The sequence below is a fragment of the Zootoca vivipara genome, chromosome 3 (assembly GCF_963506605.1).
Source record: "Zootoca vivipara chromosome 3, rZooViv1.1, whole genome shotgun sequence".
In the NCBI taxonomy this organism is placed as follows: Eukaryota; Metazoa; Chordata; class Lepidosauria; order Squamata; family Lacertidae; genus Zootoca; species Zootoca vivipara.
Window position 1 is genome coordinate 117,807,370 of NC_083278.1, and position 25,854 is coordinate 117,833,223.

The 25,854-nt window shown below is 49.6% G+C and overlaps 1 protein-coding gene across 1 annotated transcript in view; it reads left to right on the forward strand.

Moving 5' to 3' along the window:
* The first annotated feature begins 627 nt into the window (after positions 1 to 627).
* Positions 628 to 25,854, forward strand: part of CHRNA2 (cholinergic receptor nicotinic alpha 2 subunit) — a 36,921-nt gene continuing 11,694 nt past the window's right edge. Inside the window, exons 1-3 of the mRNA XM_035110823.2 lie at positions 628 to 1,504; positions 7,626 to 8,117; positions 22,991 to 23,142. Coding sequence (XP_034966714.1) covers positions 7,919 to 8,117; positions 22,991 to 23,142 — 351 coding nt within the window. The 5' untranslated portion in view covers positions 628 to 1,504; positions 7,626 to 7,918. The remainder of the gene's footprint in view (positions 1,505 to 7,625; positions 8,118 to 22,990; positions 23,143 to 25,854) is intronic.

The following is a 25,854-nucleotide window of genomic DNA, read 5'->3' on the forward strand; positions in this document are numbered from 1 at the left end:
TAAGCCAGGCAAACTTGGGATGAGACAGCGATGCCTCTCCAAGCCTCACCCAGGGCTGACTGATCTATTTGCCAGCATTTCAGTGCCAATTTGTTGCATTTCCAGGCCACCTTTCTCTCCAAGGAGCTCAAAGTGGCGTACAGTATGTGGTTTTCTCCTCGCTGCTCACGTAATCCCCACCACAACCTTGTTAGCATGAGAGAGGCAGTGATTGCCCCCACAATGTCACTCCAAGAGCTTCGAGTGGGGTTTCGAACCCATGTCTCTTCCTGGTCCTAGTCTAGTTACAGGTAGGTAGCCGTGTTGGTCTGACGTAGTCAAAACAAAATTTTAAAAATCCTTCCAGTAGCACCTTAGAGACCAACTAAGTTTGTCATTGGTGTGAGCTTTCGTGTGCATGGACACACCAATGACAAACTTAGTTGGTGTTATGTACTGAGCTGAATCATAGAACAATAGGATCAGCTCAGTACATAACAGTTGGTCTCTAAGGTGCTACTGGAAGGATTTTTTAAAATTTTGTTTGGTCCTAGTCTGACACCCTTAACTGCTGTGCCATGCTGGCTCAAAGCTACCCATCAAACCAAATTTCGACTCCAGCTACCCATCAAACCAGCCCAATGCGAACAGTGGTCCTTTCGAGCAATGCTAGACTCTGACTGCATGGGATAAGCCAGCCCTGCGGGGTTTGTGGGTCCCTTCTTGTTCATGGAGCCTGTGCGTCCACCCCAAAGTCCTGCCCCCATGGGTGTTGCTGATTTCGGATTCCGCACCGGATCCCTCCCAGCCTCCCCTCCCCTCGCTTAAAACAAACCCCGTTCATTTCTCCTGTGTCTCTCTTCCGAACAGATGCATAGCCTCTAGAAACGCTTGCAGCAAAAAAAAGGCTTAGGAAGAAGAAATCTAAGCAGTCCGTGCTGCTGTGGGTCTGCAGGAGCACCCGAGCAGTCTGCAACGCTCCCCCCCCCCTGGTTCCTGGTGCGGCCAAGACCCCAGACCCTCCTCCCCTCCTCCTTGTCACCCAGAGAGGGAGGACGCAGCCCAGAGCCTCCGCTCCGCTCCCTCTCGCAGCCTCTGTCGTCACACCCAAGAGTGGGAACCTTTGCAACAGCTCGCTCTTTTCTCCCCGCTTGCAAGGAGGCAGGAAGGAGGCAGGCTCTCTGCATCTGAACCACCGCGGGAGGAGGAGGAGGAGGATCCCGGGGACCGCTTCGCTTTGCAGGACAGAGAAACGAGGATGCTCTGCTTGGCAACTTAAGGGGAAATTGGCAGCCAGGAGCAGCAGCAGCAGCAGCCACCCAGCAGTAGCGAAACGAGAGGTGTGGGTGTCATTGTGAGCGCACGTTTTTTCCCCTCCTTCCGAGCTCACACCGCCTTGGCCCGAAGTGTTTGGCTGTGACTTTTGAGCTTAGAGCAGCAGCCGGGAAGAAGCCGGGAAGGTTGCGCTCCGAGCCTTAGAGGGTCCGGCTGGCCAGGAAGCGAGCAGGATCTCTCCTCCCGACAGGTGAGTGTGATGCTGTTTTCTTTGCAACTAAGCCGCGGAGCAGACGGTGGAAGGGAGCGCCGCGCTTGACCGTCAGACCCTTGGTCAGATCTGCTCTCTTTCCCACCCCCTCTCACCCTTTCTGCAACCGCTGCTGGTCCCCCTCTCTCCAGGGTGACAGAGCGATGCTCCTCCTGTGACACAAGTTGGCCCGAGCAACAGCCGAAGGGAGAAGCAAAGTTTTAGCAACGTAGGGGGAGATGCCTTAGACCACTTCTTGATCTAGCCCAGTGGTGTCTGCACTGGCCGGCAGCAGCGGCTCTCCAGGGTTTCATGCACGGGCGGTTCCCAGCCGTACTTGGAGATTGAATCTGGGAGCTTCTGCATGCAAAGCTGGGGTCCTCCTCTGGGCATGATCCGCCGGGGAGATCTCCTGCGTGGGCCCCTTTGCAACGAATGGGACCTGTGCTATACTGTAGTGGGGTTGATTTTGGGGGGGGGGGGGCTGCATTCTTAAAAAATGCAGGATTTATTTCTTGGCTTAGATTTATTTACTCCGATTCCTATGCTCCAAGTACATGGAATACTGGGATTATCTGGGGGGGGGGGAGACACACTCACTGGGATGGCAACCCTTGATGACAATGTCCCTTTCCAGACTTCAGGATACAAGACAAAGAGGATGTTTTTGATTTTTGAGAGCCAGTCTAATGTAAGGGCTGAAAGGACGAACTTAGCTTGAGCTGCAAACTCACTTAGGCAACTCTCCTGCACCCACTTACCAGGGACTAAGCAACACTGAACTGAGTGAGAGGCTTACTTCTGAGTAGAACTATAAGGTGCTATGCTGTAAGTGACCCAAACGAAGCCAGTGTTCCTTCATTTGCACCGTGGGGAATAACCATCCCAGCCTACTTTACAGGGTCGTTGTATGGGGCTCACGAAAGCACATGAAGCTCTGAAGGAGTGAGGTGAGACCAAGCGTCATTATAATATGGAGCGCCCAGGCTGAGCTTTGGTTTGCATGCAAACAGCATTTCCCTGGCATCAAAATAGCAATGCTTTTCTCCCGCACTGGAGAAAAAGCAGGGTTTTTTTTTTGTGTGTGTGTGTGCTTGTGCCTTTCAGAAAGCTATGGTAGTTGAGAGTTAGCGGGTGGGAAGCTGTAGGCAATTCCTTAGGGGGGGGGGAACCCTCAGCGGTTCTCCAACATGAACTCCTAGCAGGACAATCAATGCTGGGAAAGATCAGCAGAGCCCACAGCCTGTGCAACCGTGTGGCTGATTTGCAAAACTTCCGAAAGGAGAGTGCAACCCTGTGCAATGCTCCCTGTTAAGACCTTGATTTCTGAGGGGGATCTGCTGCATGAAATTAATCAGTTAAGTAAAGTGGGGGAGGGGCCGGCCTCTATCTGATGGGCTTGGGAAGATGTGTGTTTCTCAGTGAAATATATAGGAAAGGGCCTGTCTGTTTCTCCACCCAGACCGGTGCTGTTTACTCCAACTGATACTGGCTCCCTGGACAGAGGTTGCTCCCAGAGGTTGCTCCCACAAGAACTTAAGAAGTGCTTGCTGGATAAGGCCGAAGGGCCCATCCAGGCCAGTGTTCAGGTGCCCCAAAGGGAGGCCCCACAAGCAGGATCCTGCGGTTTCAAGCAACCGATATTCAGAAAGTTTACTGCCTCTGACTGTAGAGGCGTATCATAGCCGTTGTGGCTGGTGGCTACCATCCCTGGCTACCTTACTCTCTTGTAACTGGAGGTGCTGGGGATTGACCCTGCACAACATGGGGTCTGCCCCTGAGCTCGGGGACTTCCCTGCGATTCATGCTCAGTGGTGGGTCACTAGTTCAGTCTCCACAGGGAAAGATTAGCCCCCCTCATCCATCTTATTCACTTCAACATCCTCGTTCCAGAAAGTGGAATAAAGATGGAGAGCTACTAAGTGACCTGGGACTTAGGAAACCAGGGTTAAAAAAATACCCACAGCCACAAAGCTCCTTGGCTGCGACTGCCTCTCAGCCTAACCTACCTCACAGGGATGTTGTGGGGGATTAAATAAGGGAGAAAACTAAGAATGCCACCTTGAACTCCTTTGGAGGAAAAGGTGGGGTGTGTATGCAATAAAATGCTGGCAAATTTTCACAAGGACTTAAAAAAAATATTTCCAGCTGATGTGAAGAGCTGAACTTGAGACTGGAACTGACAGATCTGATCACCTCCAATTTGCCCTTTGACCTCGAGCCACATCCCCCTCCCCCCGGCACGAAATGTGGCACAAGCTGGCAGAGTTTGGTGGGTGCCCAGAGTGCTCCGTATGCCAAGATTGCGCCCAGGTTTCTGTCCTGCAGCTGGGAGCCTTTCGGTGGTTTTCCAGGCGCAGCCACAAATCTTGCCTCTTGTTCTTGCTTCCACCATTCCCGCTGCTGTTGACTCTTTAAGCAGCTCAGCGGCAGCCGAGAACATTTGTGTTTATTGGCGCTTAGTAAATGCCCGTTTGAAATGAAAACCAAACGAGCATCTTTTTGAAGAGGGGCTGGCAGAGAGAGGAGGTATTCAGGCAGAGGCATTTGTGAAGGAATATTTTGCAAACATCTGCTTCTTGCTGAGGATCATTCAACCCATGTGAGACCCCCCCACCCCACCCCAACCCCGCGGTATTGAGGGCCAGACCAGGCCACAGGATTCTGGTCTGCAAGAGCAGTTCTCCTCTAAGCGCTTGGGCTAGAGAGGCCTTTGCTCGTAGAATCATAGAGTTGGAAGAGACCACAAGGGCCATCCAGTCCAACCCCCTGCCAGCCCTGGCTGTGGCTGATGGGAACTGCAGTCTGAAACATGGAAGATGGGCTAGGCAGTCAGCCTGGTCCACACCTGAGAGCATCATCTGTCCTGTGGAAGTCTCAACAAGGATATTGTAGAGTTGGAAACAGGCAACCCCAATTATCAAGGGGATGGAGTGATGCCCCTACGAAGGAAGGCTGCAGTTGAGACAAAAGGCAAGGAAGAGGCAACATGATAGAAGTTTATAAAACTGGGCATGGCAAGGAGAAACTGGAAAAGTTTCTCTACCTCTCGTGGACATTCCATGAAGCTGAATGTTGAAAGGACAGAGAAAAGAAAGCATTTCTTTACACAGCACATAGTTAAAAAACAGAGCTTGCTCCGGCAAGCTAGACGGCTTTATAGAATCATAGAATTGTAGAGCTGGAAAGGACCCCAAGGGTCATCTAGTCCAACCCCCTGCAATGCAGAAACCCTGCCCACAACTGTCCCTGGCTGGGCTTGAACCACCAACCTTCTGGTTAACAGCCAGGTGCACTGACCCACTTGGGGACCCCAAAGTGTGCACCCAACACAGGGCTCAAACCTACAACCCTGGGATCAGGAGTCATGGAGGAGAGTCTACGCTCTGCCTCCATAGTCGGAAGCACCAATGTTTCTGAATACCAGTTTCTGGGAGGAGGGCAGAGTGCTGCTGTGCTTGGGTCCTGCTTGTGGGTTTCCCATTGGGGCATCTGGTTTGAGAACAGGATCCTGAATCAGATGGACCATTTGCCTGATCCAGCAGGCTCACCTTATTATTATTATTTTTACGTACACAGTTCTGATCACCAGAAGGTGACTGAGACCTGCCTCAGTCTGAAGATCTGTGGCAGTCATCCTCGAAGTCTGCCTGCGTAATCTCTGCTGAAATGCTCAGGGTCTAGCACAAACCAGCTGCGTGCTGGGATTGGGCCCTCTGCCTACAATGAGCAACCTGATCTTTTAAATTGAACAAAGCCGGCCAAGAGGGGCTCGGCATGCCAAAACAAAATATACAGCGTCTTCCCTGTTCGGGCGTCTGATGAGCAGCTAAGTTTCCAAGAGCGAAGGATTTATAGACTTGAAAGCGCCCAGACCTGCATGCAAATCATGTTCTTTCCTTTGGCCTCCTCTCCCACCAGACGTCCACCAAATCCTCCAGCTTCAAAGGGAGTGGAAAGCAGGACAAAGAGCCAGGGCTGGTGCTTTCACCCAGTGAGCCGAGTTCCTCATTTCAAAACCAAGAAGCTATTTTCCTGGGGTTCATATGTGTCCCAGAGCCACACTCTCTTTCTTTTTTCTTCTATTAATATGCCACCCTTTTCTTCCAAGGAGCTTGAGGTGATGACCATGGTTCTCCTCCCCTCCCTGTTCAATCCTCACAACAACCCTGTGAGGTAGGTTCAGCTGAGAGATTGCAACTGGCCCAAGGTGACCGAGTGAGGAATTTGAACCTGGCTCTCCCAGGTCCTAGCTGAACACTCTAAGCCAGTGATTCCCAAAGTGGGTGGTATCACAGATGTATCGGGACCTTAAGCAGCCACTTCCACTGCGTAAGTATCTCTTCCTCAGATTCCCAACATCTTCTGGCTTGTTTGTTGTCGATAGTCTATTCCAAGAGGAAACAGCCTGCATGAGGACGGAAAACGGAGGAACCGCATAAGGCAGGAGGAGGAATGATTGCACGGGATCAAACTGGACCCAATGCAAAAAGTAAAATAAACAAGGACTCCCTCAGCCAATAAAGCGAGATGAGCGCCGCAACCCCAGAGTCGTCTGCGACTGGACCTAATGGTCAGGGGTCCCTTTACCTTTACCTTTAATCCTTTCAGAATAGGCAGGTCATCCAATGCCAAGGTGAGCAGCTGTCCGTCCCCTTGGGGGCACCATAGACCTGGGTGTGGAAGCCTCATTCCAATCAGCATTACATTTTTAAAAATACCCAGTCTGCATTTGTAAGAACTCAGTTGTTTAGTGTGGCAGTGCCTACACTTCAGAACTCCCTGCCTATTGTGGTGAAGCAGGCACCTTTGCTGTAATCTTTTTGGCACCTGCCGAAAACATCCGGTGAAGGTCCTGTGTGAGTGTCTGGAGGCGGTTGGAGGATGGATGGCGGCTAACAGATTGAGGTTGAATCCTGACAAGACAGAAGTACTGTTTGTGGGGGACAGAAGGTGGGCAGGTGTGGAGGACTCCCTGGTCCTGAATGGGGTAACTGTGCCCCTGAAGGACCAGGTGCGCAGCCTGGGAGTCATTTTGGACTCGCAGCTGTCCATGGAGGCGCAGGTCAATTCTGTGTCCAGGGCAGCTGTTTATCAGCTCCATCTGGTACGCAGGCTGAGACCCTACCTGCCTGCAGACTGTCTAGCCAGAGTGGTGCATGCTCTGGTTATCTCCCGCTTGGACTACTGCAATGCGCTCTACATGGGGCTACCTTTGAAGGTGACCCGGAAACTACAACTAATCCAGAATGCAGCAGCTAGACTGGTGACTGGGAGCGGCCACCGAGACCACATAACACCGGTCCTGAAAGACCTACATTGGCTCCCAGTACGTTTCCGAGCACAGTTCAAAGTGTTGGTGCTGACCTTTAAAGCCCTAAATGGCCTCGGTCCAGTATACCTGAAGGAGCGTCTCCACCCCCATCGTTCTGCCCGGACACTGAGGTCCAGTACCGAGGGCCTTCTGACGGTTCCCTCGTTGCGAGGAGCCAAGTTGCAGGGAACCAGGCAGAGGGCCTTCTCGGTGGTGGCGCCTGCCCTGTGGAACGCCCTCCCATCAGATGTCAAAGAGAAAAACAGCTACCAGATTTTTAGAAGACATCTGAAGGCAGCCCTGTTTAGGGAGGCGTTTAATGTTTAATTGTTTTATTTCATTTTTCTGTTGTAAGCCGCTCAGAGTGGCTGGGGAAACCCAGCCAGATGGGCGGGGTATAAATAATAAATTATCATTATATTATTATATTATTAGACAAAGCTGTCCAGGTTCTTAGAAGGTTGATATGACCTGTTTAAGCACTTTTTGTATCTTGCAAAGTACGGTTGTACATTTTTCTTGGTTTTCTTGTTTTATCTTTTGCAAACCACTTTGAGTTTCTTTGGGGGGGGGGAGGGTTTAACAACCAAGCTGTGCGTAGGTTTTGTGAAATAAATAATAAATAAATGTTATGTATATACATGTATTTACGTGATATTGCTTACAGAGGGCAGGCGCTAACCTGTTTCTCAACCCCTCCTCTAGGAATCACCTGATCTTCCCTCCTGTAATCTCAGGTTCAGGCCACTTAACCACCACTCTCTCTGGGATGCCATCTCACAATATTCTTCTTGCTTCCTCCTGTAGGGACCCATTCTTCCCTGCAAAATTCTTCCCTGTGGAGCAGCTCCACAGGGGACCCGCTTGGAGGCTTCTATCAAGCATCTCCCTGGCTTCCCATCGCATGTGCCCAAGAAGGAGGCTGTTCGGGACATCCCAGAAGGGATCCCGTTAGTGCAGAAACTTCAGAACCACGGACAGCTCCTCCAGAGGCAAGGCAAGGCCAGTCCATCACTGGCCCAGGATGGTCTCCCAAGCGATGCTTCTTTAATGCTCAGCCATGTTTTCCCTGATGAGGAAGATGGTTGCCTGCAGGGTAAATGGTAAACTGGGAGTTGCTTGCCACCCCCAGGTTGCCAGACTCTGCCGATGAAAAGGGGCATCCTGCACCTTCTGTCTGTGGGCAAAGAACTTCAGCAGGGGGAAGCAAAAAGCAGCAGAAGATGGATCAGCTTACGAGGGGATTCCCAGCCACCAAGATGCTACCCATCGCGTGCTATTTCCTTGTATTCTTGGCAGGTAAGAGAGAACCCTTTTTCCGGAGTCTCAACTTACTTACCTCTTTCTTCCATTGAATCTAAGTGGCTCATTAATGTAATTAGGGTGATTCTGCAAATGATGGAGGACAGCAGACTGAAAAATACGCCTCAATATCTCCTTTTATATATCAGTTGGGGGGGTGTTGTTTTTCTTCTTCTAGGTCAACAGTTCCCAATTACCTAAGTACTGCGGACCTCCTGTTTTTCAAAAGCCAAGCCATTGCCCCCCCTTTAAAATTCTGATATCTCTATGGTAGTTTTTGTTATGTGAATGGTGCCACAGGCCCCCTGGGTGGGTTACGCAGACCCCATGGGGTCCACAGACCAGCATTTGAGAACCACTGACCTGGGGAAAGCCATTCTGAAAACAGGATGTGCTCCAAAGGAAACAGGGTTGACATGTTCTGTGGCATCGCTGTCTAAAACGTGTTCCTGTTGCTGGGTGGACAGGCCCATAGAAGTCCAAAGTGGTCACCTTTTGGGCTGTCTTTTGAAGTTCTTTGTGCAGTTGGGCCCATGAGCTGCAGATGCCTTCTGAACCGGCTGTCTTTGACCCTGGGAGTTGAGGCAGGGCCGGTGCGTCCATTTGGCGGACTAGGCCATTGCCTAGGACGCGAAAATGGAGGGGGCGCTGCTGAGCCTGCCCCGCAATACCCCCGCGCTGCCCGCCTGCTCGCTCCCCGAGGAGCTCACAGCGTCCCCTCCACAGGCGGGAGGGCACCGAGCTCCCCTCTTGGCCCGCGCTCCTCCCGCCAATGGAGGGGACGCAGGGGCATCAGCGGCGTGCGTGCGTGCGTGCATCATGACGCATGTGCCCACCCGGGGGGCGCCAGAAGGTGTTTTTGTCTAGGGCGCAAAAAGCCCTAGCACCGCTCCTGAGTTGAGGGCTAATGGAAGTTGTTTGATGTTCCCCAGGGCAGAAAGGTTGCAAGAGGCAACAACTGATTCTTCTCTCCACAATGGCCTCTGTTCTTCTCCATCTCAAAATTTGCAGAGAAGTGGCCGTCTATTCAAGAGGTGGTGGCAGGAGTGGCAGGACCCTGCCGAGTGGGCACTGGGGAAAAGGGGGATAGAGTCACTGGCGGAGGACCAGGGGTCAGGTGGGGGGAGTGCACCACCCTCGGCACCATCGGGGAGGAGGGTACCAATGCGGCCGCCCCCCAGGACACGTGTCCCACCCCGCCTGCTCTCCGCCCCCGGTGCCGGAGCGCGCAGCTTTGCCACTGGGTGGAGTCTGACTTGGGAGAGAAGAGCAGTGATTTGTGGGGACCTGTGCCAGCCAGGAGGTGAGAGTCGGAGGCAGGGGGAGCTTCAGAGCTGGAGAGTGGAGCACAGGATGGGTTGGAAGAAGAGGAGGAAGAACCAGGAGGGGATTGAAACGGGAGCAGCAGCAAAAGCTTCCAGGTGGGCATAGTCTCCGGCTGTGTGAATGCAGCCCGTAAGGGGGAGGAACATTTGACACACACCCCCCAGCCCTGCGGCTCCCTACTCCTGGCTTAGGCTGTGGGTTTTTTCATGTTGTATATTACTGAGAGTACCTTTAAGCACAGAGATGATCTTTGAATATTATAAATAAATGTCAAGAGATTAACTACGGCTTCAGAGCTAGAGAACGGCGTCCTTCTGGTCTAGAATCAAAGCTCTCCACAGCCCCGGCCGAGCCCTGGAAGGCCTGTTTTCAAAATTTTGCACCCTGATTTTCCACAAGCAGTTTGCAAAGTAGCTTATGAAACTGAAGCTGCCAGGATATAATAAAATTAAAACCATCAAGGACAAGGGACAATTCTGAAGAAGTGTGCATGCACACGAAAGCTCATACCAATGACAAACTTAGTTGGTCTCTAAGGTGCTGCTGGAAGGAATTTTTTTATTTTGTTTCGACTACGGCAGACCAACGCGGCTACGTATCTGTAAGGGGACAATTCAGTTACTTAGACTTTCAAAAGGCACAGTCGGGCACAAGCAATGCTTCTTGAGCTGGCAGGCCTTTGCAGCTGTTCAGTTTCTTTTTTATTAGTCTGTCCCCTGAATCTGTTTTACAGTATACACCTCTTTGATTTTTCTTTAATAATAAGGAGGAAATGAAATGTTGTTGTTTTTTTTTAAAAAAATTTAAATAAAATTTAAAACTCTAAATATAACCTAATGAAAAGCCTGGAAGAAGTCGTTCTCGCACTCCTTCTGGGAATTTTCTCACATTGTGGCTTCACAGGTGCAAATTGTTTCGGATGCTCGTTCGCTGCCACCTGTGCTCTGTTATGCAACTGGTCAGGCAGATGTCCTAGATCTCATCTCCAGATTTTTCTGTGTGCCCATCAGCCTCGCAGACAGACATGACTCCTCGTCCTTGCACTGGGTTTGAGCCAGTTGCTCAGCTCTTGCAAAGCTTAATTCATTTCCAAGAATCTCTAACACCCTGCACATGTGCTCAGCCCTTGCATACCCACTTTGAAGGGCCAATAAAATTGCACTAGAATGCTCAAGGAAGTTATCAATGTTTTTGTTATTTTTTTCACTCCACCCCAGTCTCCAAGGGGTGAGGGACTCTAGGGGTCCCAGGCACTTACCCAGGTTCAGTTTCCTTGGAAGAAAGGTCAGTAGAGACTGCGCTGCATTTTGACCAAAATGGTCAAAGGCCTGGAAACGATGCCTTATGAGGAACGGCTTAGGGAGCTGGGCATGTTTAGCCTGGAGAAGAGAAGGTTAAGGGGTGATATGATAGCCATGTTCAAATATATAAAAGGATGTCATATAGAGGAGGGGGAAAGGTTGTTTTCTGCTGCTCCAGAGAAGCGGACACGGAGCAATGGATTCAAGCTACAAGAAAGAAGATTCCACCTAAACATTAGGAAGAACTTCCTGACAGTAAGAGCTGTTCGACAGTGGAATTTGCTGCCAAGGAGTGTGGTAGAGTCTCCTTCTTTGTAGGTCTTTAAGCGGAGGCTTGACAGCAGGAATGCTTTGATGGTGTTTCCTGCTTGGCAGGGGGTTGGACTGGATGGCCCTTGTGGTCTCTTCCAACTCTATGATTCTATGATGTGGCATTTTTATTTACCCATATATACAACCTGAGCAAAGGATGGAGGGACTCCCAGCATCCCAACAGATATCGCTTCTCCATTAGTCTCGGCTTTGGATCCAGCACTGAGCAAGCAGCTCTCTGTGTCTCCAGCTTCCAGCTCATCTCACACCCCAAAACTCCGGCTCATGTTCTCCTACCTAGCAGCTAGGTGAGGGGGTGGAAGAAAGGACCACCCATTTGTTATATGATACAGAAAAACATCTTTGGTTATTCTAATCGTGGTGCTTAGCTAGACACCCAAGGCCATTGCCTAGAGACAAAGGGACTGGTTTGGCAAGCCTGATCTCGTACCTCCTCCCCACACATACAGGACCCCAAAAATTTAGAAGTGAGTCAGGTCATCATTCAATCTGATACCCCAAATTCCTAACACCATCACCATCCTTATATACTTTCTATAGCGTTCAATGCCAAAATAAGCTTCTAGGCACTTCAAAACTTCTTCAGCTGAACCCGTGACATTTGCATGTAGAAGAGTGGTCTGTCTGTCTGTTGCATTGTGCCACTTTTAAGAAGTAGAAGTTCCATAATTAACCTACAGAACTCCCTGCCACAGGAGGCAGTGACGGGCACCAGCTTGGATGGCTTTAAAAGAGGATGAGACAATTTCACGGAGGAGGAGAGGGCTATCGAGGGCAGCTGTTTATCAGCTCCATCTGGTACGCAGGCTGAGACCCTACCTGCCCGCGGACTGTCTTGCCAGAGTGGTGCATGCTCTAGTTATCTCCCGCTTGGACTACTGCAATGCGCTCTACGTGGGGCTACCTTTGAAGGTGACCCGGAAACTGCAATTAATCCAGAATGCAGCAGCTAGACCGGTGACTGGGAGCAGCCACCGAGACCACATAACACCGGTCTTGGAAGACCTGCATTGGCTCACAGTATGTTTCCGAGCACAGTTCAAAGTGTTGGTGCTGACCTTTAAAGCCCTAAACGGCTTCGGTCCAGTATACCTGAAGGAGCACCTCCATCGTTCTGCCCAGACATTGAGGTCCAGTGCCGAGGGCCTTCTGGCGGTTCCCTCACTGCGAGAAGCAAAGCTACAGGGAACCAGGCAGAGGGCCTTCTCAGTGGTGGCACCCGCCCTGTGGAACGCCCTCCCACCAGATGTCAAAAAGAAAAACAATTACCAGACTTTTAGAGGACATCTGAAGGCAGCCCTGTTTAGGGAAGCTTTTAATCTTTAAGAAATTAGTGTATTTTAATATTTCTGTTGGAAGCCGCCCAGAGTGGCTGGGGAAACCCAGCCAGATGGGCGGCGTATAAATAATAAATTGTTGTTGTTTAGTCGTTTAGTCGTGTCCGACTCTTCGTGACCCCATGGACCATAGCACGCCAGGCACTCCTGTCTTGCACTGCCTCCTGCAGTTTGGTCAAACTCATGTTCGTAGCTTCGAGAACACTGTCCAACCATCTCGTCCTCTGTCGTCCCCTTCTCCTAGTGCCCTCCATCTTTCCCAACATCAGGGTCTTTTCCAGGGAGTCTTCTCTTCTCATGAGGTGGCCAAAGTATTGGAGCCTCAGCTTCACGATCTGTCCTTCCAGTGAGCACCCAGGGTTGATTTCCTTCAGAATGGATAGGTTTGATCTTCTTGCAGTCCATGGGACTCTCAAGAGTCTCCTCCAGCACCATAATTCAAAAGCATCAATTCTTCGGCGATCAGCCTTCTTTATCTCTCACTGCCTCCATTTCTTCCCCTTCTATTTGCCAGGAGGTGATGGGACCAGTGGCCATGATCTTGGTTTTTTTGATGTTGAGCTTCAGACCATATTTTGCACTCTCCTCTTTCACCCTCATTAAAAGGTTCTTTAATTCCTCCTCACTTTCTGCCATCAAGGTTGTGTCATCTGCATATCTGAGGTTCTTGATATTTCTTCCGGCAATCTTAATTCCGGCTTGGGATTCATCTAGTCCAGCCTTTCGCATGATGAATTCTGCATATAAGTTAAATAAGCAGGGAAAATAATAAATTATTATTATTATTACTTAGCCAGGATGGTTCTGCTCGACTTTCACAGATGGAAGCAGCAATGCGCCTGAATCCTAGTTGGTGGAAACCGCAGGAGGGAAGAGATGTTCTTGGGCATTCTGGTTCCCACAGGCATCTGGGTGGCCACTGTGAGAACAGGATGGGACTCTGGCCTGATTCAGCAGGGTCTTCTTAGGTTAGAAGTGAGAGTTGAGTGTGCTTAGCTGCAGTGGCACATCGGAGCGTACACAACTAGCTTTTACCTTGACGATACTTCCTGCTGTGGATGACTCCTGACAAAGCCTAAGGAACATCGGAGGCCATCAATGCCAGGGATGGTTTTGGCTGTGACATGACGGGAGAATTGCTCGCTCTGAGGAGATGCGCTTCCCTAGTCAACAGCCTTTGGTGTTTGGAAGCGCTTTGACAGGATCACCGCCTGATTTGGAAAGACACCGCGGGAGGAATCAACCTCCTTCGCCCTTCCTTTTCTCCGGATTCACGTCACATTCTCAAGGACTCCACAATTCTCGCCTCCGGTGCTGGGAGCGTTTAATAAGAGAAACATTGCAGAATCTTAGGACTTCGCGTCAATCTCGAAGGCTCCGTGCCAAATCTGGGCTTCCGAGTCAGCATGATGAAAGTCTGCCTGAGCTAACGTTTCAAAAAGTCTGCAGCCTTAATTAAAGATTGCCACTTTCAAGTCCGGAGAAAGATTGGCAGTGCAATTTGGATACACAACAGAAACCGCAACGCAAATTAGAGGAGCACATACATTATGAGTCAAATTAGGATGAAGAAAGAGAAGCAGGGAGGGGATTGAACTTGCAGCTTCACAGCACCAGAAGTTGCAGTTTGGTGTGTGTGTGTGTGTGTGTGTGTGTTTTGAAATGCCAAAGTGGGCCACACTTGCATGTGCTCGTCATGATTTCCACACTTGGCGAATTGCTGCTAGGTGTGTAACATAAAATGAATAAAGCAGCTCCGTTGCCAAACACTGTTTGGGTGCAATTAGATAGCATGGAAGTTATTTCTGTGACAGTTAACCAAGGCCATTCATCTTAGTGTTTTTAAGTGTCAGGTGTAACTTCAGCCTGAACACAGCAGAGTTTGCGCAGGTTTTTCCGGAAGCTTCTAGCGGTAACTTAAATGACTAGACGTCTGGACGCAGAGTAAACTATATACAGGATTTATTTAAATAAAAGAAAATCCAGAGTTTCTATGTACAGCTTTAGAACTCAAAACAAAGTAAAATAAATCCTTTCCTCTCTGTCTCTCTCTCTCTCACACACAACCGATACAGCACCTCTCCTCCTACACTGACCACACTCACCACACCACGTACTGTGCTAGCTTTCTCTGATAACAGGTCACAGTGCTGATATCAACCAATGAGAGCTCAGTTACTAAGGCAGAAGTAGACCTTGGCTTTCTGCCCAGTGTTAATTGATTGTCCTAGAGTTGATTGTGTGAAGAAGCAATCTGATGGTTTCTCATGCTACTAATTTAGCAAAACCCGAACAATTCATACAGGCTATTCATCATCCGATGCTACAGTCAGCAAGGGACCAGAGCACTGCTCAGGCTTAACCCCAAAGGCAACCCCAAAGCTTGGGGGCAGGCCTATGTTCAAGGGCTGAACCACACCACCCTAGAAGCTGCCAACAGGAGAACTACTGTGGTGGGAGTGGGACGCAGCTTTAGCCCCCGGAAGGTCTCATCCACCCAACCCCTCTGTATCTCTTAGCCTTTCCAAGTCTACTATCCTGGCCTCAAGGGAGCAAATGGGTGTTGGGGGAGTCAGTAGCTCAGTGCCCCCCTGACACACTCGAAATTTATGTCCCGTATTACAGATATTAATATTGCGCAGTTTGAAGTGACTGGATGCGTAAAAACTGACTCCGTTTGGAAATAAAACATTTTCAAGGCCCATTAGGTATTATTCGAAAGCTTTACTTGCAGAACTTTCTTCCTAACAGAACAAAAATATCAAAGATACATCCAAATAATTCTATAAGACATCTTGTGCTGTCCAGCATCTCAGAAAATATGAAATACTCCCAAGAGACCTATAAACAAAGGTCTGTCTCTCTTTATAGCAACCATTAGCCTGCAGCTGTTTGCCTGGAGAACTTCATTTACATTCTTATTCTCACAGGGCCTGGGAACAAAGTCTCAAAGGCAACTCCCTTTCAAAATGGAGATTTGCAACCAAATACTGCCAAGTATTGGTCAGTTTATCTAAGACTTAACACTCATGTGCTGCTGCTGCTGCTGCTGCTCTTAATAATAATAATAATAATAATAATAATAATAATAATAATAATTTATTATTTATACCCTGCCCATCTGGCTGCCCCCCCCAGCCACTCTGGGCGGCCTCCAACAGAAAAATAAAACACAATAATCTATTAAACATTGAAAGCCTCCCTGAACAGGGCTGCCTTCAGATGTCTTCTAAAAGTCTGGTAGTTGTTTTCCTCTTTGACATCTGTTGGGAGGGCATTCCACAGGGCAGGCGCCACCACTGAGAAGGCCCTCTGCCTAGTTCCCTGCAACTTGGCTCCTCGCAACGAGGGAACCGCCAGAAGGCCCTCGGCGCTGGACCTCAGTGTCCGGGCAGAATGATGGAGGTGGAGACGCTCCTTCAGGTATATTGGACCGAGGCCATTTAGGGCTTTAAAGGTCAGCACCAACACTTTGAATTGTGCTCGGAAACGTACTGGGAGCCAATGTAGATCTTTCAAGACCGGTGTTATGTGGTCTCGGCGGCTGCTCCCAGTCACCAGTCTAGCTGCCGCATTCTGGATTAGTTGTAGTTTCCGAGTCACCTTCAAGGGTAGCCCCACGTAGAGTGCATTGCAGTAGTCCAAGCGGGAGATAACCAGAGCATGCACCACTCTGGCGAGACAGTCTGCAGGCAGGTAGGGTCTCAGCCTGCATACCAGATGGAGCTGATAGACAGTGCCCTGGACACAGAATTGACCTGCACCTCCATGGACAGCTGTGAGTCCAAAATGACTCCCAGGCTGCGCACCTGGTCCTTCAGGGGCACACTTACCCCATTCAGAACCAGGGAGTCCTCCACACCTGCCCGCCTCCTGTCCCCCACGAACAGTACTTCTGTCTTGTCAGGATTCAACTTCAATCTGTTAGCCGCCATCCATCCTCCAACCGCCTCCAGGCACTCACACAGGACCTTCACCGCCTTCACTGGTTCTGATTTGAAAGAGAGGTAGAGCTGGGTATCATCAGCATACTGATAGACACCCAGCCCAAACCCCCTGATGATCTCTCCCAGTGGCTGCATGTAGATGTTAAAAAGCATGGGGGAGAGGACAGAACCCTGAGGCACCCCGCAAGTGAGAGCCCAGGGGTCTGAGCACTCATCCCCCACCACCACTTTCTGAACACGGCCCAGGAGGAAGGAGTGGAACCACTGTATAACAGTGCCCCCAGCTCCCAACCCCTCTAGACGGTCCAGAAGGATGTTATGGTCGATGGTGTCAAAAGCCGCTGAGAGATCCAGCAGGACTAGAAAACAGCTCTCACCTTTGTCCCTAACCCGCCGGAGATCATCAACCAGTGCGACCAAGGCAGTTTCAGTCCCATGATGAGGCCTGAACCCTGACTAGAAGGGATCCAAATAGTCCGCTTTAGTCGTTTAGTCGTGTCCAACTCTTCATGACCCCATGGAGCAGAGCACGCCAGGCACTCCTGTCTTCCACTGCCTCCTGCAGTTTGGTCAAACTCATGTTGGTAGCTTCAAGAACACTGTCCAACCATCTCGTCCTCTGTCGTCCCCTTCTCCTAGTGCCCTCCATCTTTCCCAACATCAGGGTCTTTTCCAGGGAGTCTTCTCTTCTCATGAGGTGGCCAAAGTATTGGAGCCTCAGCTTCACGACCTGTCCTTCCAATGAGCACTCATTCCTTCAGAATGGATATGTTTGATCTTCTTGCAGTCCATGGGACTCTCTGTTGAATATATGCTATATGGTAATTTATGGACCTAATAGGTATCTAAAGCCATTTGCACATGTTGCCATGAAAGCAGTCCATGCAGAATGTAGGCACCCTATATAGAGAAATGAGCAAACCAGGGATATTTTAGGGAGCAGGCTAGCAGGCGGGGGCCAGGACTTACATCATAGGGGCCTACACAAGGCAAAAAGCTGTTGCTGTATGTAGGTTTTATTTTATTTATTTTTTAATCTTATATCTTGGAAATGTACATTTTTTCCTTTAATTTTTTTTTTTGGGGGGGCCAAGAGAGGGGGCGCCTAAGCTGCAGCTTGTATAGCTCATACGTAAATCTGGCATTGGATCCGAGAACTGTGGCTGGAAAGATCACTGCTCTTGGGACATTTCTGGCAGCCAAGGTTGTGCCATCATTCTCTTCTGACACCCCACTCCCTGCTCCCGAAGACAGATCCGCTCCTGGAGATGAAGTGCCATGTCTTTTTACGTGCCAAACCTGCTCGTCAAGCGGCGCTAATGAAAAGAAATGAAGATGGCCTCACCAATGGCTCATTTGAGTCCTTAAGGCCATCAATCCGTCAGTGTAGTCTAGCACGGCTGCGAGGGGCTGAATGGATGGGAGCTGCCTGTTTATTTTTTAGTGAAACATTCCACCCCTTGACCCCTTTTGTGTGTGAGATGACTTGTTTCTTCTGCAGCATTTTGCCCATTTTCTTAGGCAAAGCCAGTTTCTGCCCCATCTTGAAGAATCGAGGGAGAGTTTGAATGCCGGGAAACCAGATATTTAACGTATCCGCAAAACAGTCCAAATCAACAGAGAGGAGGAGGATTTATGTGTATCGCACCTGACAAGTGCAGGGAGGGTGTCAGCCGCATGACAAGCAAGGGGCAGACAGGTCCCTGCCCCAAGGAGAATACAGTCCACATGAGGACAATGGGAGTGAGCAGGCAAGGAGGCAATAAGAAGTAGGAGAGGGAGGAACAACCAAGGGAGGGGGTGAAAAATCACAGAGGTGTGTGAAGGTTAGGGGAGGGACAGGCACCGTAACAATGAGATGGAAATCAGCAAATAAAACCACACAAATCTGAGCCATCACCTCAGTCATAAGAAGAGCCCATCTAGACCAGCATCTTGGGAAACGTGGGCACAGAGGAGAGTCTGCAACACGCTGAGGTGCGACTATTGTGGGGAAGTCAAGGCGGCTTTGTTGGAGGCGTGGCGATCTGCGCCCCGAGGAGTGCGCGGTGTCGGGCGGCTGGGCTGGGCTGAGCTGAGCGGGTGGGGGCGCTGCCCCTCGATGGAGGCAGCTCCGCCACTGCTGCTATTGCCGCCTCGCTTCCGCTGGGAAAGGAGCAAAGCGGGCGAGATGTGCGCACGAGCGGGCGGCTCTGTGTGCCTCCTCAATGCGCCCCTCCATGCACCCCGGCGCAGGGTGCCACTGAGCCCAACAGGGAAGACCCCCCCCCTGATCTTGTTCTCACAGTGGAGAAGGGTTTTCTTTTATCTGTCCTGAATCTTCCACCATTCAGCTTCTTTGGGTGTCCATGAGTTTCATTGTCATGAGCAGGGCCGTCTTAAGGTCATCGGGCGCCCCCCCCCACTCTTAAAAAAAAGGAAAACTCTTACCTGGCATGCCGGGCGGCGGGAGCCTCACGGCGGCCCCCCGCACCTCACAGCAGGGCCGCACTGTGCCGGAGGCCGCCTGCCTGTCCGATGCCGCCGGATTGAGTGGGGGAGGGAGCGCCACTGCTCCGCACGGCCTTCCTCCCTTCTCCCAGCGGAGCGGGGTGCCTGGGCAGGCCGGGGCACGGCGGGTTCCTTCCCGCCAACAGGGCGCTGCGTTTCATTGGTAGAGGTGCTGCCATGTAGCATCACCTCTGAGGGGGGTGGCAAAATCCTGTGCATTTCAATGTGTGTGTGTGGGGGGGGTGATTTTCCACACCGGGTACCACCTGACCTTGCTGTGCCACTGCATACACTTCAAAGCTATAGTTAACTATTAGGGAAACAGGAGCCTCACAGACTAGACAGAGTTTCAGGCCTAATGAGCTTAGCAGCTCAGGCCCTGTAGATCTTGCACCATGAAATCAGTTGCAGAGACTAAAAGTCCCAGCCTCCCCACCGCCGTCAAAGTTGTCTCCTCTCCAGGGCTTCTTGAAAGAAATCAGAGACTGTGCCTGCGTGCAGCCTGCCTTTGCTCTGGTCGTTTTACCCCTCTTCTGGTTCTGGGAGGCAGGAGGGAGGGGAACTTGTTGCAGCAGGAGGGGAGACACCCATGCCTCTTCACTAGCCTGATTGACCTCTGCCTTTTGGTTTCCCTCCTCCCACTGTCCTGCTTCAGCTTCTGATTCTGGACTTTCCTCTGCCACAGACACACCCAGCTCACTAAGCCCTCTTACCCCTTCAGCTTCCGACACCTCCTCTTCCCGGTCTTCTCCCTCTTCTCCCCCTGACTGCCCCAGGTTCTGAGCCCTTTCCCCTTTTGTTCCCCAACTGGTTCCTCCCGCCATTCCTCTGCGTCCATGACATTGGCACTCTGCACCCCAGAAGAAGTTTCTCCTGCAGTGAAAAGCAGGAAGAAGCAAAGGCCCATAAAGCTTATGGCCTTGAAGAGTGGGAAGCAGGTAAACTTCATTAGCTAAAGAGGCTACATCTGTCCTCACATCTGTCCGCTAGTTGTATTTTGGCCTTGGACTTCTGGTCCCCAGGGGGTTCCTATTGTGGAGTTGACTTCTGGCTGCCTCTGCTGTAGGCGCATTAGTCTGACGCTCCTGCGAGCATGTCTTCTTTCATCTCGAATCGCCAGGCGATTTGGCCATCTCTAGGCTTCATGCAGCAGGATTCTCTCAGCGCCTGCCAGTTTACTTCCCAGGTTCCTGCATCGCCATTAATTCTCACAACTTTCCCGTGTTTTGGGCATTTCCTCGATATTTGCCAGACTTTCAGTACTGGAGAGCTGGTGGGATGTGCAGTAGTCAAGACTTCAGGAGCCCGGAGAGACCCTGGTTCGACTCTTGCCACTGAAATGAGCTCACCATCTGATCTTAGGCAAGGCATTCTCCCTCTCCCTGCCCCTTTCTCTTAGCCTCAGTCTTCACATCTGCAATATGGGGGTGATAATGCCAGCTTACATTTACATGGTTTCTATAAAGGTTTTTGAGACGAAATGTGTGTGAGGTGCTTTGAACGTCCTAAAGAAAGGTGGAGCATTAATTCTGGGCATCAGGATATGGTTGAACTTTGATGTCCATTGTCGTGTAATTACATACATTTCTATCTTTGGCCCCTGCAAAATGAGTTGGGAAAGCTGCAAAGCATTGTGGAACTCTGGTTCTTTAGAAACCCAGGCTTGGGAAAGTAAACTTCTGAACCTGAGAAAGGAGGTTCCTGTTATCCCCCTCCTGCTCTTTCATTCAAGTGTAAATCTTCACAAGTCTTGCAGCTGGCCTATCTCAGCGGCACAGCCATGGGCACCCGCATGGCCCCACAGTATGCCAACATCTTCATGGCAGATTTAGAACAACGTTTCCTTAACTCCTACCCACTCAAACCTCTCCTGTACCTGCGATACATTGACGATATTTTTATTATCTGGACACATGGACAACAGACCCTGGAAACCTTCCACCAGACATTCAATGACTTTCACCCCACCATCAACCTAACAATGAACCAATCTATGCAAGAAATACATTTTTTGGACACTACTATAAAAATACAGGATGGACATATAGACACCACCTTATACAGAAAACCAACTGACCGACAAACATATCTACATGCTTCTAGCTACCATCCCAAACATACCAAACAATCCATCGTATACAGCCAGGCCTTACGTTACAACCGCATCTGTTCCAACTCTACAGACAGAGAATCTCACCTAAGAGATCTACAGCAAACCTTTTTAGAACTAAAATATCCACCTGATGAAGTTAAACAACAGATCAACAGAGCCAGACAGATACCTAGAGAGAACCTGCTGCAAGACAGACCCAAAAAAGAAAATAACAGAACACCACTAGTCATCACATACAGCTCCCAAGCTAAAACAGTACAACGCATCATCAGAGATCTACAGCCTCTCCTGGACAATGACAGCTCCCTTTCTCAAGCTCTGGGAGGAAGACCTTTCATTGCCTACAGACAGCCACCCAATCTTAAACAACTCCTCACCCACAATAATACAACCACCAGACTTAACATGGACACTGGTACCAGAGCCTGCAATAAACCCAGATGCCAACTTTGCTGCCACATACACCCAGACAACACCATTACTGGCCCCAACAACATCCAACATACCATCTCAGGACTATTTAATTGCTCATCCTCTAACATTGTGTATGCCATCAAATGCCAACAGTGCCCTTCAGCTCTCTATATTGGACAAACAGGCCAAACCCTACGCCAAAGGATAAATGGACATAAATCTGACATCAGGAACCAGAAGACAGAAAAACCAGTAGGAGAACACTTCAATCTCCCAGGACATTCTATACAAGATCTCAAAGTAGCTGTCTTACTACAAAAGAATTTCAGAAATAGACTGGAAAGAGAAGTTGCTGAATTGCAACTTATCACCAAGCTCAAAACCATGGAGGGACCTGGTTTGAACAGAGATATCGGATTCTTATCTCATTATACATGATAAGCGATCTTCAGCCATCTCAACCCTTGCTTTTTCATGCAAAACCATTTGCAGTCGTTTGCGGTCATCAACAGCTATCAGTCAGTCAATCACCCATTTCCACCACCCTTCTGAGTGATCCCCCCTCCCCACCCCCACCCCTCCCCACCCCTTCTCTACATAAGTGCCTGGAAACTTCCATTTCACTGTATCTGAAGAAGTGTGCATGCACACGAAAGCTCATACCAAAATAAAAACTTAGTTGGTCTTTAAGGTGCTACTGAAGGAATTTTTTTTTTATCACATTCCCTTGATAAGAGTTAATGGTTTTCACTCGGGCATGAGAACAGGAAGGTTAAATTGCCTCCGAGTGATTGATATGTAAACACTGGACATCTGTATAATCTCCCTAATTGATTGACAAGACAAGCGTCTGTTGTCCCTTGATTGGCTTATTCGAAAGTAAAGCTAACGTGGATTGGTTAATTACCTGAAATTCCACGTGGGGCTAGGTGTACGCCCTTGAGGGGTTTTGGGGGATTTAAGTCTGTAAAGAGAAAGTTCTTTTGTTCTGCAAATGGCCTGCAAGGTGTCTGCTGTATTGCTGCTTCAAAGAGCCTGAGAAATGCTGAAGTTTGCTAGGCTCTCCGCTGCAAGTTGCCAGGATGGAGAAATGCAGCTTTGTCCTCAACACCATTCTAAGTTTGTACTTGTAAGTTAGCTATGCTTATTTGTTTTAATCTTTGTAATCCCTTTTCTGAGAACTGGTATATTCTGTTTGTTTAACTATATTTCTATAATAAATAGTTAAAAGATATTTCTGTGGGTTTTGGTCCTTTCCGGTTCCACATTGCTATTCCAGTCCTTGCTGCTTTGCCCTCTACCAGAGTAATAATTTGTCCAAACGGCTAGGTCATAGCGTTTGGTGGTGGCAGTCTATCGGTAATTTCAGTAGAGCGACGGGGTATAGCTTGGTCCTCCCCAAGGAAGGGGACAGCCTAGCGGCCTCCGGAGGGAGAGCTGGCGCGCCAAGGTGGAGAGAGACTAAAGGTACCCTGTGCTCTAACACGACATCCATCCTTAACTGTTGACATGCAGTTAATATCTGGGGACTTTTGATAACTGACCTGCAATGATTCTCAGCATTCAAGGCTGGTTCTTGCCAACTCATAACATTTGATTTCCATTTCAGCCTCAGTCCAAGGCCGAACGCAAACCCAGGCTGAGGAGAGACTCTTCAAGCACCTATTCAATGCATACAACAAGTGGTCCAGGCCAGTCCCCAATACCTCTGATGTTGTTATTGTCAGGTTTGGGTTGTCCATTGCTCAGCTGATTGACGTGGTAAGTGTTCCAAGCAGCGTCTGCTCACTCACCTCGCTGCTCTTTGCAAATGAAAAAAGCAAAAAGCAGCTGCAGAGAAATGTTTCCCCTTTGGTGATATTGGAAGTTGCAATGTGAAAATGGAGTGTGGGCGGGAGAGAGAGAGAAAAAACACCTACCCATTCAGAGTGAGGGTAGGAAAACCCTCACTCTGAACTGGCACCGTGATGGCATGCAGCCCAATCTGATGGATGCGTTATATATTTTTCCTAGAAGACAATGCACTTTGCTGCATAAAAACGTTATGTTTTGGGATAGATATGTATTGAATCATAGAATCATAGAGTTGGAAGAGACCACAAGGGCCATCCAGTCCAACCCCCTGCCAAGCAGGAAACACCATCAAAGCATTCTTGACATATGCCCGTCAAGCCTCTGCTTAAAGACCTCCAAAGAAGGAGACTCCACCACACTCCTTGGTAGCAAATTCCACTGCCGAACAGTTTGAAGAAACTGCATCTGGCCGCAGTTGACAGGAAGTAGACAGAGAGAGGCTGCCCTTCAGGTGGAAAGCAAGACCAGTCTGAAGCTTACCTTCCAAGTCCCGGACTGCAGAATCCGGGACCGGCAGCCGTGTGACACTGGAAGTTGCGTCGACGTAACTTCCGGTGTCGCTTTGCCCTTCTATGGGCACAAAAAATGGCCGCCGGTGGCTTCGAAAGCCGCTTGTACGCATGTCAGGAAGTGCGTCAACGCAACGTCCGGTGTCGCTCCGCCCATCTATGGGCACAAAAAATGGCCGCCGCCGATACCGGAAGTCGCGTCTATGCACTTCCGGACATGCGTAGATGCGACTTTTGAAGCCGGCGGCCCATAGAAGGCCAAATCGGAAAGGAAAAAAATGGCAGCCGGCAGGAGAAAATAACGGAGAAAAACGGGAGACGAAGTGATACGGGGGACCATGGGGAAAAGGTAAGTAAAAACGGGGGTTTCCTGGGGAAAACAGGGTACTTGGCAGCTATGGTCTGAAGTGATAACCTTGTTTTCAGATATCAAGAAGCAGGCCATAGAGCTCCTCACTCTGGTTTAAGAGGAGTACATGTGTGAACACAAACATAGGGAGTTGCCTTCTACTAAATCAGACCCTTGGCCCCTGTCTTCCTTAGCTGCCAAGTATCCCATTTTTCGCAGGAAACCCCCGGATTTTAATCCATTTCCCGCTGTTCTTCCGAATGGAGAAAAATCCTGGAAATCCCCCGGAATTCCTACCTGCCAGGGAGCCTCCATTTTGGGTGCCGCTCTTCCCATGTGTGGGCACCGGAAATTGGGCAGAGAGGCACCGGAAGTCGCTTCTACGCATGCCTGGCGGCCATTTTCGTGGTGGCTTCATGGCGGCGGCTGTTACCAAGATGGCCGCCACCATGCAGGAACCACCAAGATGGCAGCCGCCATGCAGCCACCACCAAGATGGCCGCTGGGCATGTGTAGAAGTGACTTTTCCAGTGTCGTTCTGCCCGATTTCCGGTCCCCACACATGGGAAGAGTGGCCCCGGAAGTTGCTTCTATGCAACTTCCGGTCCCGCGCCACTGCTGATCCTGCATTTTTCAGCGGGAGACTTGGGAGGTATTCTCTCTTCCAGTAGGCTATTGACTATGTATTCACTGATCTTCCACTAGTCTTCCTTGGAGATCCTGAGGGCAGGACCTGGGTCCTTCTGTATCCAAAGCAGTTGTTCTGCCACTGAGCTTCGGCTGAGCATAGGGTCCCCATACCATTGTAATATCAGATCTCCCTCTTTTCAGGCCTGGATGCAGTGAGAGCAGAGGACTCTGGTCCCAAATGACCTCTTTAATTAGCATTCACCTGGATTTCTTTGTGGGGAGGTTACATACTGTGGCCTGGAGCAACAGTTCCCCCCACACCTTCAGGTGCCTTTCCCCACAATTTCCCTTGCTGCAGAAAAGGCCTTTTGCCTTTTGCCTTTTTTGGAACAGGCTTTGATGCACAGGTGCCAAATCCACTTCACTGGGGCAACCTGAATTGGCTGGTTTGTGATTTACAGTGGTACCTTGGTTCTCAAACTTAATCCGTTCTGGAAGTCCGTTCCAAAACTAAAGCGTTCCAAAACCAAGGCATGCTTTCCCCTAGAAAGTAATGCAAAACGAATTAATCTTCTGCAGACTTTAAAAAACAACCCCTAAAACAGGAATTTAACGTGAATTTTACTTACCTGCACTGGGGATAGTCATTGTTTGGATGGGGGGGGGGGCTTTTATCCATTTCCACAGTCACACGATCAATCAATCAATCAGTAGCTGAACAGGGTTCCACAAAGTCACAAAAACAAATGAACTAAAGTCATGAACTAAAGTCACAAAAACAAATTGAACTGAAAAAGCCTCAAAAACAAAAATGCAAAATAAATAGCAGAAACAAAAGCACCAAACTTAATCTGTCCCGGAAGTCCAGTTGACTTTCGAAATGTTCAAAAACCAAGGAGCAGCTTCTGATTGGTGCAGGTGCCTCGGAAACAATAGCTGGCAGCCACATCAGACGTTCGGCTTCCAAAAAACGTTTGAAAACCGGAGCAGCTACTTCCGGGTTTTTGGAGTTTGAGAACCAAGGCATTTGGGAACCAAGGCATTTGATACCCAAGTTACCACTGTAATCCCATCCACAAAATAGAGGAGACAACAGCTTCTATTTGCACCTTTGCATTTCTTTCAAATAAC